Source organism: Schistocerca serialis, chromosome 5 (genome assembly GCF_023864345.2).
Source record: "Schistocerca serialis cubense isolate TAMUIC-IGC-003099 chromosome 5, iqSchSeri2.2, whole genome shotgun sequence".
NCBI lineage: Eukaryota > Metazoa > Arthropoda > Insecta > Orthoptera > Acrididae > Schistocerca > Schistocerca serialis.
The window spans coordinates 120,343,010-120,361,307 of record NC_064642.1 but is presented as its reverse complement, the minus strand read 5'-3'; the positions used below and the strand labels follow the sequence as shown (position 1 = coordinate 120,361,307).

Here is an 18,298-nt window from a genome sequence, read left to right as displayed (position 1 = left end):
ATTTATGAAACAGATTCGCATTCTATGATTATGCACTGATATCAGCTGTTTGCGATATATGAAAATAGGTTCCAGGCCAAACTCTGACCTGAATATGCTGCGAATCCTGAACAGTCGGCTTAACCACAACAGCTATCTAAGTACTTCTCCAGGACTCATCCAAGCTTACATATGTCACGTAGTCACAACCCCTATGCTCGCACATATTCTGATTCCTGTACAGGGGCACAAACATTACATTGTCATTTTTCCCTGTTGAGACATGTCTAAATCATTGATGGTTACAACGACTGTGTTTACAGTGTGTCTGTATCTTCACAATACAACGTCCTTCGCTTTTTACTGTCATATAGGCCAGTAGAGCTTCAAGATGATTTACGAATAGGTTAAAATTATCTGTAGGGTCTTGGTATACACTTCCTATTAGGAAGAATTTATTATGGAATTCTACTGCTGTCGCATATGCTTTCATATGCTGCTCTAGGCAAAATTTATGAATGTCTGTTTTCTAAAATTCATGACACTTCATGATGAATACAACAAATCCCCCTTTCCCCACTTATTTTCTACAGAAGTGAGGTGATAATCTAAAACCTGTAACGTTAAACGCATCTATACCAGTGGTCACACGGTGTTTAGAGACGCACAAAACAGCAAGGGGTCATCAAATGGGTTTGATGACCCTAATTCACCAACATAGACAGTTATTTGATTTTACTTCTTACTTCTCTAATATTTTGATGTAATTAAAATATCTGGCATTTGTCACTGACTAAGACAAAACTAGGTGCAAATAAAATTTCTGTTGATTGCTGAAAGCAGTTAACCTACTGCTGTTCGTGTTGATACAATATGCCAGAATCATGACGTTTGGATTCTTTCTCAGACAGGATATTTGTCCCCCCTCCCCCCCCCCCCCCCTCTCAGCGCCGCCCTTTGAACTCCCCGCTGTTATCCGAGCCAGTTTACCCCTCCATTTTTCCATTTTCTTTTGATGTGAAGGACATGCCTGAAATAATACTATCTACTGACAGAATCAACAGGAATCAAGCTAATATGTGACCTTGCAACTGACGTAAGCAGCGGTTCCAACTCCAAATTAACTCTCTTGACAGAAGAATTCAAATTAGGTAAGTAATTGAGTCTCAGAAAGAGAAACACACCATTTGTATGAATCGATGCTGATGCAATCTTTACCAGGTCGTACACTACATTGTACCCAGGACCTCTCTCGACACTATTGCCCAGACCACCTCTATCTTGGTTAAGTTTTTCAAAGTGATCCTAAGTCTTCTGTGACCTGCTCCAGGTCAGTGCTATCTTTAGAAACGTTGGTGACTGGTATTCTGATCCAAGTTGATCCTATAGAAATGGACCTGCACCTCAAGCATGAGGACTACCTAGCAACAACGCTTTCTTTCTCTTTACTGACTTCCCCATATTCATACTTCTCAGTTTACTGCTAAAAATTTGTTGTGCCCTGTCTGCACCTAGATTTGCCTGAGGCTCATCAATCTGTAACTGAGGCAACAGGTCAATCTTATTTTCCAAATTCACCACAACTCTATCAGATGAAGGTCTAAGCCTGTTCCTTCTGTACCCTGTTGCCTCTTCACAACTCTCTTAACCCTTCTCCCACTTTAACCTGTGCAGATCTTCCCTAATTTTGTCTAATTCAGCCTGGGGGGCAACAATTTCCCCCCTCCTGTTCCACTATCTTCCTATATCTACTAGATATCCTACAAAATCAATGAAGAGCACGTTGACCTCTCCAATTCCCACGCCGATAAAGTCACCCCATGCCAAAACTACAGCACCCATCACTTCAAATGCTGAAACTAACAACTCTAAGGCAAGTGAATCTCATTTCACTAGCGATACTCTAACATGGAAAAGTCGATAAGATTACAGATAAAAAAAAGCAACACTTTTATAAATGTTAGGTCTATACACAAATTTATGTAAATAAAGTTCTAGTGCAAAATTCTGAATCAAACAATTTAAAATTTACGTCACTTTCATGAAACAAGAACTAAATAAAGGAGGGATCCTCTACTTACATAGATGGAAATAAAAAAGAACAGTTAAAATAAATTATCTAAGATAACTGAGCCAATGTGTAGACAAAAACGTAATTATATCAGCACATTGCGATCTATTCTCTTTTTATGGAATAATACGTAGATAAAAGTGGAACCTTTAATACTAAGCTTAAAAACACACTAATTCACGTATTTAATGAGTACTCTTTGCTAAAATAATGTTATTAGCATCTAAATAACTTACAATTACGAGAGCACAAATACTCGTGCGTCTCACCTGGAACAGAGCTGCTGTGTTTCTCACTTGATACAGCACTCGCCCGCGAAAGGCAAATGTCTTATCTTCAAGTCACAGTCCGGCACACAGTTATGTGAATGGTGTCGATGCGGAAGTTAGCAGACAAAACGCTTTGGACGGCTACTAACAGGTCAGAGGCATGCCATTTTCAATTTAAAGCAGAACATGTACAGGAAACCGTTTTAGCGTGCGACCATGCTGTCCCCGAAATAAAGCCTGACCTAAGTTCTTGTACAACTTTCTGTTTTACATTGCAATCTACAAACCATTTGATATTCATATTCGTGTCTTTCAAGAATGTTCCTGTTTGCATGCTTTTTTTGACATTCTTCTACACTACGTATGGCCACATTCTCTTGTTGTTGTTGTTGTTGTTTTTCTTGTTGTTGTTATCGTGGTCTTCAGTCCAGAGACTGGTTTAGTGCAGCTCTCAATACTACTCTATCTTGTGCAAGCTTCTTCATTTACGAGTAACTTCTGCAACCTACATCCTTCTGAATCTGCTTAGTGTGTTCATCTCATGGTCTCCGTCTACGATTTTTCCACCCCGCTCTTCCCACCAATAATAAACTGATGACCCCTTGATGCCCCAGAACGTGTCCTACCAACCGATACCTTCTTCTAGTCGAATTGTGCCACAAAATCCTCTGCTTCCCAATTCTGTTGAGTACCTCATAATCAGTTACGTGCTCTACACATCTAATCTTTAGCATTATTCTTCTGTAGCGCCACATTTCGAAAGCTTCTATTCTCTTCTCGTCCAAACTATTTATCGTCCATGTTTCACTTCCATACTTGGCTATACTCCATACAAATACCTTCAGAAAAGACTTACTGACACTTAAATCTATATTCGACGTTAACAAATTTCTCTTCTTCAGAAACGCTTTCCTTGCCGTTGCCAGTTTACCTTTTATATCCTCTCTGCTTCGACCATCATTAGCTATTTTGATCCCCAAATAGCAAAAGTCACCTACTACTTCAACTGTCTCATTTCCTAATCTAATTCCCTCAGCGTCACCTGATTTAATTCGACTACATTCCATTAACCTCGTCCTGTTTATATTGATGTTCATCTTATATCCTCCTTTCAAGACACTGCCCATCCCGTTCAGCTGCTCTTCCAAGTCATTTCCTGTCTCTAACAGAATTACAGTGTCATTGGCAAACCTCAAAGTTTCTATTTCTTCTCCATCGATTTTAATTCCTACTCCAAATTTTTCTTTTATTTCCTTTGCCGCTTGCTCAATATACAGATTGAATAACATCGGGGACAGGCTACAACTCTGTCTCACTCCCTTCCCAACCACTGCTTCCGTTCCATACCCCTCGACTCTTACAACTGTCGTCTGGTTTCTGTACAAATTGTAAATAGCCTTTCTCTCCCTGTATTTGACCCCTGCCACCTTCAAATCTACAAATGCTAGAAACGTAGGTTTGCCTTTCCTTAGTCTTTCTTCTAAGATAAGTCGTAGGGTCAGTATTTCCTCACGTATTATATTTCTACTGAATCCAAACTGATCTTCCAGAAGGCCGGCTTCTACCAGTTTTTCCATTCGTCTGTAAAGAATTCGCGTAAGTATTTTGCAGCCATTCTCTTATTGATGTGAATAATTTCGTTCTGCTCTCATTGCAATATCCTAAACATAGCATTTAATGATGCATGCTTATCATTAATCTCTAAGAGCAACCTGTGTCACTTTAAATTAATTATGAAGCCACTAGCCACCAGCGCTCACTTTCTGTGCAATCAGGTGCTATATATATACGTAGCCAATATGTGTATGGTGTTGTTAATTCATTACGCAACCATATTTAGCATACTGTTGACATGATAATTGGAGCACATTCCTCTATTCCCCCGGATACCGGTGTTACTGTAAAGTACGAGATAAAAAGTGCATACCTATTAGAAGAAACATACACATTCAACTAGTTACAAGATAACGCGTCACAGCAATGGTCACAACACACAGACTGCCTTTCGTGCTTCGAGTCACGCTTATAAAGCAAGATAAACAATATGAGCACCTTGTAGAGAAGCATGATCAACTTACAAAAGTTAGCAGAACCGGATAAATATAAAATAAGGATGTGGAAATAAAATGAAAATAGAACTTATTATGTAACAGCTATGAAGGATTATGAACCGCGTGTGACTTTACACCGTCGTTTTATTTCCACGTCTCTGTTTTACATTTATCAGATTCTTCTAACTTATGAAATCGATCATGCTTGTGTCCCCTCTACTTACATAGTTTCTCTTCCTTTGTAAGCTAGACGCAAGAACACGCATGGTAGTTTGTATTTTGTGACCATTACTGTGACACGTTGTTCAGTAACAAACTGAATGAGTAAGATTCCTTTAATATGCATGTGCTTTTTATATCGTATTTTACAGCAGCTGTTTGCATTCTGTCTTTTATGTTCTACTATAGTTCTGATGATGACTGCTTAGAAATTGAAGCAATCAATATTGTTACTAATTGTTGCTACTAAGCCATTTACAGTGAAAATCTTAAAGTTTTTAAACATGGCTGCTTAGTTCAATGACAATTAAAGATAAAGCAATTACAGCCCTCGGTCACAAAATGTAAGTCTTTTGACCGGGTTTCAACTCTTCTATGAGTGCCTTCATCAGAAATTAAATATTCTAATTGACCTATAACGTAAGTACAAATTTATGGGAAAATCTTTTTATATAAAAGTGTAAGTACTGACTAACAGTACAAGAAAGAAACAGTGCTTACATGTCACGTATAATATAAATATCAAGGGAGAAATGCTTTAGTCACAAAATTTTAAAAAAATGACATGGAAGGAGAGCCACTGTGGTCCGCTTATACCTATAAACCCATAGGTAGCAACAGACTGAGGCGCCTGCGTTAGCAAGTGCGAGCAGGTGATCATTACACCAAGAGCGCCATCTAGTAGCCGTAAATATAAGTAGGCTACTTAACATTTAAAATGTAGACAGCTGAATGTTAAGATGAACAGTATTTAGTACATGAATTAACAGGCAAAGTTTTATTTGACAACAGCAGACATGGTAACTTTTTGTTTATGTGAAAGCTTAGAAACACAGTTTGAAAACTGATTAGCAGCACAAAAAGTAGACGTACTTACACGTCACGTACAAAATAAATATGTTGTAGATATTAGATCGTAGGCTCCTCAGACAAAGTCTAGTTTTATAAGCTCGCTAGTTAAACTAGTTGTGTATGTATTACGTCTCGTAAGATTTTTAAGTGTCAACTGATGAACCAAAACATTATGGCCATCTGCTTAATACATGTTGATTCACATTTGGAATGAAATTCAACAGCAGTTTGGCTTGGCATGAACCTAACAAGATCTTGGTACGTTCCCAAAGTTATGGACACCGGATGTCTACCCACAGCACGCCGAATTAGGAGCCGGTGGGTTGTGGGTTGGTGCGGAACTGGCGCCAGATAGTGTCTCAGATGTGTTCCATCGGGTTCAGATCAGACGAAATTGATTTCCAAGACAGCAACATGAGTTCACTGTCATGCTCCTCAACATATGTTAGCACGGTTCTGGCCTAGTGGCACTAATCCTATTGGAAGATATCATTGCTGTCGGAGAAAACATCAAGCACGAAAGAATGCTGGTGGTCCGCATAGATGTTCAAGTAGTCCGCACCTGCTTCGTTTACTTCAACAGGGCCCACGGAAGCCCAGGTGGATGTCAGTCATGGCATACTACTGCCTCCAACCGTCGTGCATCCGTGTAACACGAAATGTGATTCATCCTATCTGGTACACTGTTCCATTAATCCATAATCCAATCTTTATGATCCCGTGCGCACTGAAATTGTAACTGATGATTCACTTGGGACAACACGCAGAGATCGCCTGCTGCAGAGTACATGTCCCATGTTCAACAATGTGCGTTAAACGATGTGCCGCTAATACAAAGGAGTAACTTTAGAGTTGGAGCGAATTATTAAGTACTGATAAGCAGATTAACGCATTATTTGTGAACTGAATTCATTCTGTCTAGTGTTCAATTTCTTCCGTGCTAAGTTTTGTGATAAAAAGAAGGTCAGTTGAGATTTCAGATTGCACTTCTAACGATGTAAGCTAGTTTTGTAAAGCTGAATATGTATATTTAAATGTGATATGTATACTCATAATTCGCGTTTATGTTGCTTGAAGTTCAATATATTCGTTTTTAACTGTACGTGCTGAACAGTCTTTCTTAGCCCTAACCCATGTTTGCTAAAATACGCTGCACATAGAACACAGCTACCTTGTTGAGCTAGGGTCAAGCGAATGGTGCCTAAACAGGAAGTTGTTCTGTTCATCTAAGTGAAGTCTTTGAACTTTATTGAATAATTCTCCTTTAGATGCTCAACCTTTTACAGCTTTACACTATGTCGTCATACCCGCTACAGGTCGCCACGTGTCTTGCTTTACGTTTTGTGATGCAGCGTGGGTGTTGAAAGGTAACTCCAGGTAACATGCCAGAAAAGCATGAACTACTCTCAGAGGCAACGATGTGCAAGCCATGATATTTGCAGTGATACGCAAGAATAAAATATCTACTGCCCATGCAATTATCACTAACACTGTCTGATCCGAAATAATACCTCAAAAGTCATCACACAGCATACACGTTCAAATAGCACAGCACATCGCATAATAAAGCGCCGTATATCTCGTTATACAGGAGATTATGCGAGCAAGCAACTCCATGAAAGTAACAGGCGTGGTTAATTTGCGTTAAGTTCACGTTTGTAATGGTCGGCAATGCTACGGCGGTGTTTCCCCAAGTACGCACAGATCTGTACTCGATGAATGCAAAAACTAGGCATCTGAAGGAGAATTAATCAATAGAAATCAAAGAGCAGCATTCCACTCGTTCACCATTCGTTTGACCCTGGCAGGGTTCTAAGTGCAGAGTGTTCGAGCAAACATGGATATGGCTAAAAATGACTTTTCAACACGTAAACTTAAAAATGAATGTATTGAACTTCAGGTAACATAAACATAAATTACAAGTTTACATATTACTTTTAAATATACATATTCAGATTTACGAAACTAGCGTACACCGTCAGATGTGCTACCTGATCTCCAAACTGACCTTCTTTTTGCCATAAAACTTAGAACGTAAGAACTAAACTCTGGGCAGAATGAATTAAATTCACAACTGATGCGCTAGTCAACTTTTCAGTACTTAATAATTCGCTCCAACTCTACGCTTCCTCCATTGCCTATGAACTCCACAAAATACGGGGTTATCCAATATTATCTAGACGCTTTCAAGTGACTGTAAAAATGTTTGCATTGAGGTAAGTTATTATATGACTCAAAAATGAGATCGACAGGAAGTGCAAAATGGCTAAGCAGGGATGGCTAGAGGACAAATGTAAGGATGTAGAGGCTTATCTCACTAGGGGTAAGATAGATACTGCCTACAGGAGAATTAAAGAGACCTTTGGAGAAAAGAGAACCACTTGTATGAATATCAAGAGCTCAAACGGAAACCCAGTTCTAAGCAAAGAAAGGAAAGCAGAAAGGTGGAAGGAGTATACAGAGGGTCTATACAAGGGCGACGTACTTGAGGACAATATTCTGGAAATGGAAGAGAATGTATATGAAGATGAAATGGGAGATACAATACTGCGTGAAGAGTTCGACAGAGCACTGAAAGACCCGAGTCGAAACAAGGCCTCCGGAGTAGACAACATTCCATTAGAACTACTGACGGCCTTGGGAGAGCCAGTCCTGACAAAACTCTACCATCTGGTGAGCAAGATGTATGAGACAGGTGAAATACCCTCAGACTTCAAGAAGAATATAATAATTCCAATCCCAAAGAAAGCAGGTGTTGACAGATGTGACAATTACCGAACAATCAGTTTAATAAGCCACAGCTGCAAAATACTAACAAGAATTCTTTACAGACGAATGGAAAAACTAGCAGAAGCCAACCTTGGGGAATATCAGTTTGGATTCCGTAGAAATATTGTAACACGTGAGGCAATACTGACCCTACGACTTATCTTAGAAGAAAGATTAAAAAAAGGCAAACCTACATTTCTAGCATTTGGAGACTTAGAGAAAGCTTTTGACAATGTAGACTGGGATACTCTCTTTCAAATTCTAAAGGTGGTAGGGGTAAAATACAGGGAGTGAAAGGCTATTTACAATTTGTACAGAAACCAGATGGCAGTTATAAGAGTCGAGGGACATGAAAGGGAAGCAGCGGTTGGGAAGGGAGTGAGACAGGGTTGTAGCCTCTCCCCGATGTTATTCAATCTGTATATTGAGCAAGCAGTAAAGGAAACAAAAGAAAAATTCGGAGTAGGTATTAAAATCCATGGAGAAGAAACAAAAACTTTGAGGTTCGCCGATGACATTGCAATTCTGTCAGAGACAGCAAAGGACTTGGAAGAGCAGTTGAATGGAATGGTCAGTGTGTTGAAAGGAGGATATAAGATGAACATCAACAGAAGCAAAACGAGGATAATGGAATGTAGCCGAATTAAATAGGTGATGCTGAGGGAATTAGATTAGGAAATGAGACACCTAAAGTAGTAAAGGAGTTTTGCTATTTGGGGAGCAAAATAACTGATGATGGTCGAAGTAGAGAGGATATAAAATGTAGACTGGCAATGGCAAGAAAAGCGTTTCTGAAGAAGAGAAATTTGTTAACATCAAGTATAAATTTATGTATCAGTAAGTCGTTTCTGAAAGTATTTCTATGGAGTGTAGCCATGTATGGAAGTGAAACATGGACGATAAATAGTTTGGACAAGAAGAGAATAGAAGCTTTCGAAATGTGGTGCTACAGAAGAATGCTGAAGATTAGATGGGTAGATCGCATAACTAATGAGTAGGTATTGAATAGAATTGCAGAGAAGAGGAGTTTGTGGCACAACTTGACAAGAAGAAGGGACCGGTTGGTAGGACATGTTCTGAGGCATCAAGGGATCACAAATTTAGCATTGGAGGGCAGTGTGGAAGGTAAAAATCATAGAGGGAGACCAAGAGATGAATACACGAAGTAAATTCAGAAGGACGTAGGTTGCAGTAAGTACTGGGAGATGAAGATGCTTGCACAGGATAGAGTAGCATGGAGAGCTGCAACAAACAAGTCTCAGGACTGAAGACCACAACAACAACAACAATTATATGACTTTTGACTGTATGTATGGAAATAGTATCTGAAAGAGGTTTTTTTCTTTTTTCTTTTTTGTTGTCAAACGTATCCAGGAACATGGCTGCCATAACAGCGTTCAGCGTAGTTCATGCTGCAATTACAAGAGGAAAGTGATAATGTCATTTTTCTAAAGCATGGTACTCCACTGCACTTCCACAATGGTGTTAGTGAGTTTTTACTACGATCGGTCGTGTATCAGCTGGCACTCTCCAGTTGCTGGCATGGCCATCATCCTCTCCAGACCTGACGCTGTGTGATTTTTACTTGTGGAATTGCATCAAAGAGACCGTTTCCACATCTCCACTTCTCAACAAAATCGCTGATTTTCGAGGATTTTATGAGGGCAGCTGTGACTGGCATCAGTGCGAATAATTTAGGTCGAGTGTGGGCGGAATTAAACTGTATACTGAGTGTGTACCGCGTGACTGACTTTTCACACAGTGGACATTTGTGAACATGGCACACAGAAGTTCTTGACTTGCTATTTCCATACTTATAATCATATAGTACCTAACCTCAATACAAACTTTTTTACAAACAATTGAAACTGTATGGATCATTTGCATATAGGCGTGTGGACGAGAACAAATCGCGACTTAACTCACCACAAGCGGTTGCACAGAATTTAGCGCCACAAGGTAGTTTCGAACAGCCTTTTCCATAATCTTGTGCAGAACACAAGTAATTCAAAATCATGGTTCTCCATCAAACAAAAACAATTCATCAGAACTGCCCGTTCCAACCAGTGTGGCTCTGGTACAAATCATATCTTGTCACTGCAAGCACTGTCTTGTCCATTCGATGATCTAATGACTGACTTCCTCTTTAAACAAGAAGAATATGGTAAACTCTGCCGTCAAGGCCTGTACGTGGCCGAGAGCTCACGGCCCGTCAAAGACAACGGTTTCAGACGCAGTGGGAATGCAATGAGTTTTAATACGTACCAGAGACGATACGCAATGAAGCTGGCTAGTTAAATATCTCAGAGATAGCTACAAAAATAATCAGTATGGGTCTCTGAAAAGCAAAATAGATGGCGAGAAAATGGAAGAATCAACAGCTGTCACCTTTCAACGTCAAATGTTTTGTCGGCTACTAACGGTTCCACGATCCTTCAAACACTTTCCAAAGACTCTGATGTCAGTAACAAGGGAATTGCTTAGCACACTGGACTCGCATTCGGGAGTCCGACGCTTCATATTCGTGTCAGGCCATCCAGATTTAGGATCTCTGTGATTTTCTTAAATCGTTCCAGGCATACGCCGGGCAGGTTTCTTTCGATGGGGTACAGCCGATTTCCAGACCCATAGTTTAGTAATCCAAGCTTGTGTTTCGTCTCTAACGACCGCGCTGTAGACGGAATGTGAAACTCTAAATCTTCCTTCTTTCCTTGACGAGAACAGCCGACCATCTTCACCGTTTCCCAGATGTCCGTTCCCAGCAGTCGGGCCGTAACAATTTGTCCTTTGCCGCGGTCTCATATGCCAATGGATTACCCCATTCGCCCCTGTTCCGCTTATACACCTTCCCTACTGAGTCACGGCACATTCAGTTCAAATGGTTGAAATGCCTCTGGGCACTGTGGGACTTAACATCTGAGGTCATGAGTCCCCTAGAACTTAGAACTACTTAAACGTAACTAACCTAAGGACATCACACACATCCATGTCCGAGGCAGAATTCGAACCTGCGACCGTTGCGGTCGCGCGGTTCCAGAGTAAAGCGCCTAGAACCGCTCGGCTACACCGGCCGGCACGCATTCAGTCTCGGGGTGGCAGTGGCCACAATGTTTTGGTTCATCGGCGGATGCCTTGCATCATTTTACGACTAGATGGACGCTACTGGCAGGTGTGACTGACCACTGTTGTAGTGACGAAGGCGCTGACGCTGACGGTGATGACGTCAGCTAAGAACTCTCCTAGCAGTATGGGACCCACCAGGGCGCTCAGCCGCTCGATTAACCTGCAATCAACAACATTCTGATGATGATGGTGTGGGCAATGACACGCCCATCCACTGAACACACAAAGGTAATCAGTTATGCCAATTATAACATTCTAGTATTAAGCACTGCGCATGACCTGTCCGTCCAAAAAGTTTCGAAACAGGACTAGTAAAAGATAGAGAAAATAGAAAATTCTGGTTTCAATCATTCAGATGTCATACATAGACTTTCCACACTTGATTCAATGCACAGAACATTCATACTAGCATGCGAAACCGTCAGAAAAGGTCTTCTTTGGAACGTTTTCAAGTCGCGTGTTACATTGTCTTGAATGTCGCTTATGTCGTCAAAGCGTTGACCATTCACTTGAATTTTTGCACTTAGTCGTTCTGTGGTAGGTTCGCATTTGTATTACCGACTCCAGACACCTGTGATGATTTTTCAGAGACACGAATTATCGAAGTTTTGCATTTCAATCAAGTCGTGGCAAGTGTCTCCACATGGATGTCTTTCTTCGGGAGTTACAGTGTGCGAAACAAATTTTGCACACACTTTTCTCTCATTCAGAAGATTCTGGAGAATGTCTAAAACACTTGGTCTAAAGTTGTTGCCCCATTGTGATTTGTGCCACAGCTACTCTGACACACTACGGCCGCTCACCACTAGTTCACACCGCCTGCACCCAACTGACTGGTAGAAAGTAAATCTGTTGTATACAGTCGTTAGTTCAAACTACCACCATAGTCATTACGTAACGTCGCTTTGCGCCAGGAATAAAATCAGTCTCATAATTGTTTTGATAGATGGTGTAGATAAATAATACTACTCACTTTTATTACAAACTGACCATTACCAGTTATTTCAGAATTTTTCTGTGGACACATAGAGGGTGAAGTCACAAAAAATACTGTAAGTGGTACTGCAGGCATCTGCAGGACACACAAAGAATGGGGGATGTGTTTCTCACCAGTTATTGGTCATGAGACAGGACAGGACAGCATAAAGAAAGAAATCATGATGCGCTGAGACCTAGAATCATCAGGATTCAAGAATCCTGTCAAGAAGAACGAGTTTCTGGATGAACATACAGCAACAGTGAATTTATTCGTCTCTGTTAAGTGAAAGTGGCAATCAGTTACTAGCAGGAACTCACAGGAAGGTCCGGAGACTATATTGAAGCATTTAACAGCGTTTCCTGTGAAGAGTATTCATCCAAAATATGCGCAACGAATGAGGCAAGAGAAGTAACTACGACGGACTTCTGTGAACCTCAGAACAGGAATAATGAGAGAAGGATTAATAATAATATAAATGGATTGTTTAAAGGACAGCCGGCCGTTGTGGCCGAGCGGTTCTAGGCGCTTCAGTCTGGAACCGCGCGACCGCTACGGTAGCAGGTTCGAATCCTGCCTCGGGCGTGGATGTGTGTGATGTCCTTAGGTTAGTAGGTTTAAGTAGTTCTAAGTTCTAGGGGACTGATGACCTCAGATGTTAAGTTCCATACTGCTCGGAGCCATTTGAAACATGTTTAAAGGACACGGTTATGGGCGAAAACATGCAGAGGTTCATCTCCAGATAGACGGAATAACTAGAACAACTTTCAAGTAGAAATAGCAAACGACATTTCTAAAGAAACTGCAAAGAGCCAGACAGGAAATCTTAGTTGTGGAGGTGCAGTCTCTGAATCCAGCAGCCAAATATGGTAATGGACACCCAGTCACTGATTAACAGAAGGAGATGATAGAGATTCGAATTAGGTTAGGAACGTTTTCATTAAATTTAGACTGTAATATAAGAAACTAGTATAGTATGTGGATACTTCCACTAGTAGTTTGTGTCATCCAAGATTGCGATGATTATTGTAGTGTCGTTTAGCTCACAAGAATTGGACATGGTGCATATCTTCATACTTGCTCGATTTACAATCACTACATTGAGAAGGAAGGCGAGAGAATGTACTCCATATTCAGACGGACCAATTTTGCAAAATATCATTAGTAACATGACTATGCAAAGGGGAATCAGGAATTTTACCATGCTACTCTCGCTCTGGAGTATTTGAGTTGTTGTCTTTCCTAAACTTGGTCATTTATCCACTTGTTGTTAGCCTTACTGACGATCATTTGTGATGCTGTAATTGGAACACCAGAGCTGCATGTTTGCCAGAGTTTTAGCTGGAATTCGTATACTGTCCACAGAATGGATGGATGTTGGACACAGTCTAAGCTGTTGAGCCTGGTAGCCTAGGGACCCCTTGTTGAGTGTTTCTTACGAACATCGCTTGTCACAGTGAACGTGGGAGGTATCAGTTTCTTTTTGAGGAGGCTTCATTGACAGCATGGACAGTGTGAGTTATTTGTAGAGGCGACGGGCAGACCAAAAGTAAAGATCTCACGAACAGCGCCATGAATGACAGAGTTTATTCCTATATGTGGTAACTATTGGAGGAGACATGACCACAACCTATTATAATTTTTAGTGCTAGAGAATCCATATTATATCAATAAACACACAACCATGAGTTTTAGGGAGAAAAAAGAAAGTAGTGAATCACAATGAAGTGCATCATGTTTTTTATGTACCACTGCATGATAGATCTTGAACACCTGCCATACAAAACCGAGCCCATCGTCACTGGGGTGAACTAGCTCCATGGAAGAGGTAAGTATTTAGATCTAAAAGGTATGAAAACACTTAAATTCTTGTAAGTTTTAGTCAATAGCAATACTTTGGTGTGAATTTTCGACTCTGTATTATAAACTTTAGCTACCACTGTTGGTGTTTGTCAGTTAGTATGTCGACAGGTTGCATCACTGTTATCTAACCGTGTACACCACCAAAGTGAACGTTCGTTATCTAACCGTGTACACCACCAAAGTGAACGTTCTAATTAGTTTATAAGATATATCCCTAGAGCATTTATACAAATGCACCTTAGTGTCATAACTATACTTTCAAATCTGTTGTTAAGTACATGCTGGAATAACAGGAATGTAGTTTAATGGTGAAGGAAATAGTTAAACATTATCATAAGAAGTAATTGGTTGTGGGAGGTGCATGTTACTGGGAGATATGCGTGCTGCCAGAATGCAAACGGCGGGATGTGGCAGTTTTCTAAGTGCATACCGCAACATGGGCAGTTACACACACTACACATGACATCATCATTTTACTTAAATTTCTCATATTTGTAGCCCATAGGGTATATATTACAAGCAATAGTTAAGAAAGTGTAAGAATCATTCTTGTTATCAGATATTACAGAATTAAGTTTTTTGTATTCACATTATCAGTGCCTTTCTTTTACTTGTAAATTGTTATTGTAAATAAATTGTCTCTTGTCGAGCACTAGTGGTATGTGTGAAGTGTGTGCAGAGTTGGACCTGGCACTTGACGGCACATACTCGTGATGCACTGTGTCAGCATTGTGTGGCTGGGGAAGGCATGTTGCCCACTGCGCAGCAGGGGCTGGTCGAGACCCACCTGGAGGCGCACAGCTGACTGGGATCCTGGGCAAATCCCAGCAGCTCTTGACAAAATGAGACCTCTGAGGCCCATGGGCTCACCAACAAGCGCATGTGTAGTGGGTGTGAATCGAAGCAAGAGAGAACCCAGTGGCAGCCAGGAGAACGAATCTGGTGTTTACAAACTCCAGAAAGAACAGACAGCATGATTTGTGGGACGGCGCAGCCACATAGCGCTCCTACTGGGCACAAGCACTTGTGGAGGATCCCCAGAATGTTTAACACCTCATGGCTGACCATGTATCATGACCCACCATAGCGATATCTCTCTGTAATCGGATCTCACTACCTGCCCAGATTCAATTTTGACAACTGAGTATTAGTGATTCATTATCTTTGGCCAGGCTACAACTAAACGCACCTCTGAGCCATGACATTAGCTGCAACATGCACCTGTTTCTTTTATTTTTATTTTTTTATTTTTCGTCTTTCTGACGTTAGCCAACTCCAGTCGGCCCTGAAAACGGAACCGACCAGGACCAACTTATATCAGTTGGCATTTGGATAGTGACAATACACCTGTTGCGCTGCTTCTTCGTTCTTCCAGAATGTATCCTGCTCACTATAGAGTTGCGTTTAATGCACTACTAACCTTATGATGCCATTATAAAATCTACGACTAAATTTGTGAACAATCATTTGTAACAATTGTATTTCTCTGTAATATTTTATTCTTATTTTTAATGTTGGAACACTTTAAACTGTTCTTTGCCTTGCACTCTATGACCACATCGGGCACGTATTCTCTGTGTACAAATTTTTTGACAAAGTATCCACTGATATCATGCATTTGTTGTGTTCTTTTCATTTGTATTTAATATCTGTATTGAACTTCCACACCATTTATTAAGTTTATCATTACGAACCTAATATGTTCCTCTTTTGTCATATCATTTGGCGAGACACATGTCTAATACAAACATTTTATTTGTACATATTTTCAACTTCCATACTTAGCTCCCTGTTTATATATTATAATTTTCAGTCGGTACCTAACCACTTATCCGCTTGCACATACTATTGCCACATGTCACAGTTGACAATGTCACATCTCCAGTTACATTCCTATTTATTAATATAATTCTTTGTCCAAGTACTACAGGCACTTACACATTTCTACAAACTGGTATTATGTACACCTGTCACATATCACTTGCGTCATCAGTTACTGTATTCATCACGTATGAATGAGCACCAGCTATTTTAGTTGTCATCTATGACTGAGTGTTTATGAAAGATGATTAATGAATGCTGCATACTAAGTCGGTTAAAAGACCTGTTTCTTGGATTTCCAATCAGGAAGAACATATTTTTGTGGAAGTACAGGAATACTTCAATTTTTTTAAACTATTTTGAACATTTCTTCTCTGGCTTCAGTAAACGAGTTAGGTTTATTCAGCTGAAAGCATTTGATTTGAGTTTTATTTACTTTAACTGTCCAGCTGTGTTACTGATACTTGCATAGACCATGCTATCAAATGACGGCAACATCCGACCCAGCCTTCAGACCAGCATTCAAGAGTTAAGTACATAAACTGATATCTGATAGAATCCCTGAGAATATTTATGTGTTGGTTGTTGGTTCATCTTGTTTCATCTTCATCTGTGACTGGCAAATTTGTCTCCGTTACCTTGTTAATTTTTCGTTCAAAGTAATTGAAATGTGATCAGATACTTACGGTTCAAAGTTTTGCTTATACGTGCCCCACTACCCTAATTTGAGAGGAAAAAATTCCCATTCAGATAATTTATTATGAGTGGATGTTTGTGAAAGATGGCAGTTCCTTCCGATCTTCCTTTTTTACACCTAATTTATTCAGTCAAACAGACCATTATACGTTCTACAGTCAGTGAAACTACTATTATAGAGTGTTTACATTGATTGTGATGCTGAATTTAATAGTAGCCATTAGAGATGGAGGAGCCAAACACTTGTTTCATCACACAGCCACGGCTGTGGCAGATGAGGCTTAAGGTTGCCAGGTCTGAGAACGTGACAAATCGCACATATAGACAATAGAGAGAGCGAATGGAGACCCGGGTCAGCTCCTTTGCACAGTGGAAGCTGCTGCAGAGGACTCGAGCGAATCCATATGGAAGGGGGAGGGAGGGAGGGTGGCACTGACCTTAGGAAGAGGGGAGCAGGGTCACAGCGTATTCAGCATACTGTCCCTGCGGCCAGGCTGCGTTGGACTGAGGGTGTGAAAATTATTCTGGGCCGAGTCAAAGTCCATTCCGCTGTTGTTTTCTGGGAAGTTTTCTATAAGATTATCAATTAGGCCAACGAAAATGAGGCGACACTGGAGGAGGCCGACACTGGATCGTAGAGAGAGCTGTAACTTTTTTTGTCGTCATATGGACCTACGAGCCGGTCTGTTCCCCACATGTGCGAAATAACAGTGTGTTGATTAGGATGCGGTATGACCTAAAACATAACAGCTGGCTTCTGTTTGATGCCTCTAGATGTATTAGGATTGGAGCAACGGTTTTTTCCCTCTTATGGAGGGAGGCTACACTGTGCGCTAAGTGATATGCGACTGGTGCTGGAGTGCTTCACCAGTTGTAAGTTGGTGGTTTTAGTTTTTGTGGCAGTCTCCAAGTGGAGCTTTTGGTGGAATTGGATTTAACGTAGGAAACCTAGAGTTTCGAGCGCGAACGGAAGAGGAAAGTAGTCTGTTCAGTCTTGGAGAAGAGATATTGCTTTGGACTCAGAGCTTGAGTGTTGGATCAAGACGGGAGGAGGATATGGGAGTCTGCTGTTCGACATCATGTCAAGGTGTGATTATCACCACATGTCATGATTTCTTCATGCGCATGACGAGCATTTCGCAGCATTGGAATCTTTAGAGTGCATATCTCTTATTTCATTGTGTGCTCACAGCAACAATCGCTGTAATGTTTAAGAACATTGTGGTAGTTTCTTTCCGGGTACACTTCACAGTGACTGTCGTTTATATTAATCACAGTCAGATCGCATTATCCATTTTTTAAAGTCGGAATTGCCGGCCGCGGTGGACGAGCTGTTCTAGGCGCTTCAGTCCGGAACCGCGTTGCTGCTAGGGTCGCAGGCTCGAATCCTGCCTCAGGCATGGATGTGTGTGATGTCCTTAGGTTACTCAGGTTTAAGTGCATCTAAGTTTAGGGGACTGATGACCTTAGATGTTAAGTCCCATAGTGCTTAGAGTCATTTGAACCATTTCAAATCGGAATTAGTGTCACGTTACCACCCTCTGTTCAGTTTCGTCAAACGGACATTTCACTTAGTGAACATGAAGAATAAATATTCGATGTGAATATG

General features: G+C 40.7%; 1 protein-coding gene across 1 annotated transcript in view; it reads right to left on the bottom strand.

Moving 5' to 3' along the window:
* The window catches only part of LOC126481782 (odorant receptor 4-like), a 103,707-nt gene that overhangs the window by 37,120 nt on the left and 48,289 nt on the right, over nucleotides 1–18,298 (bottom strand). Inside the window, exon 5 of the mRNA XM_050105737.1 lies at nucleotides 11,391–11,493. Within this exon, the coding sequence (XP_049961694.1) occupies nucleotides 11,391–11,493 (103 nt within the window). The remainder of the gene's footprint in view (nucleotides 1–11,390; nucleotides 11,494–18,298) is intronic.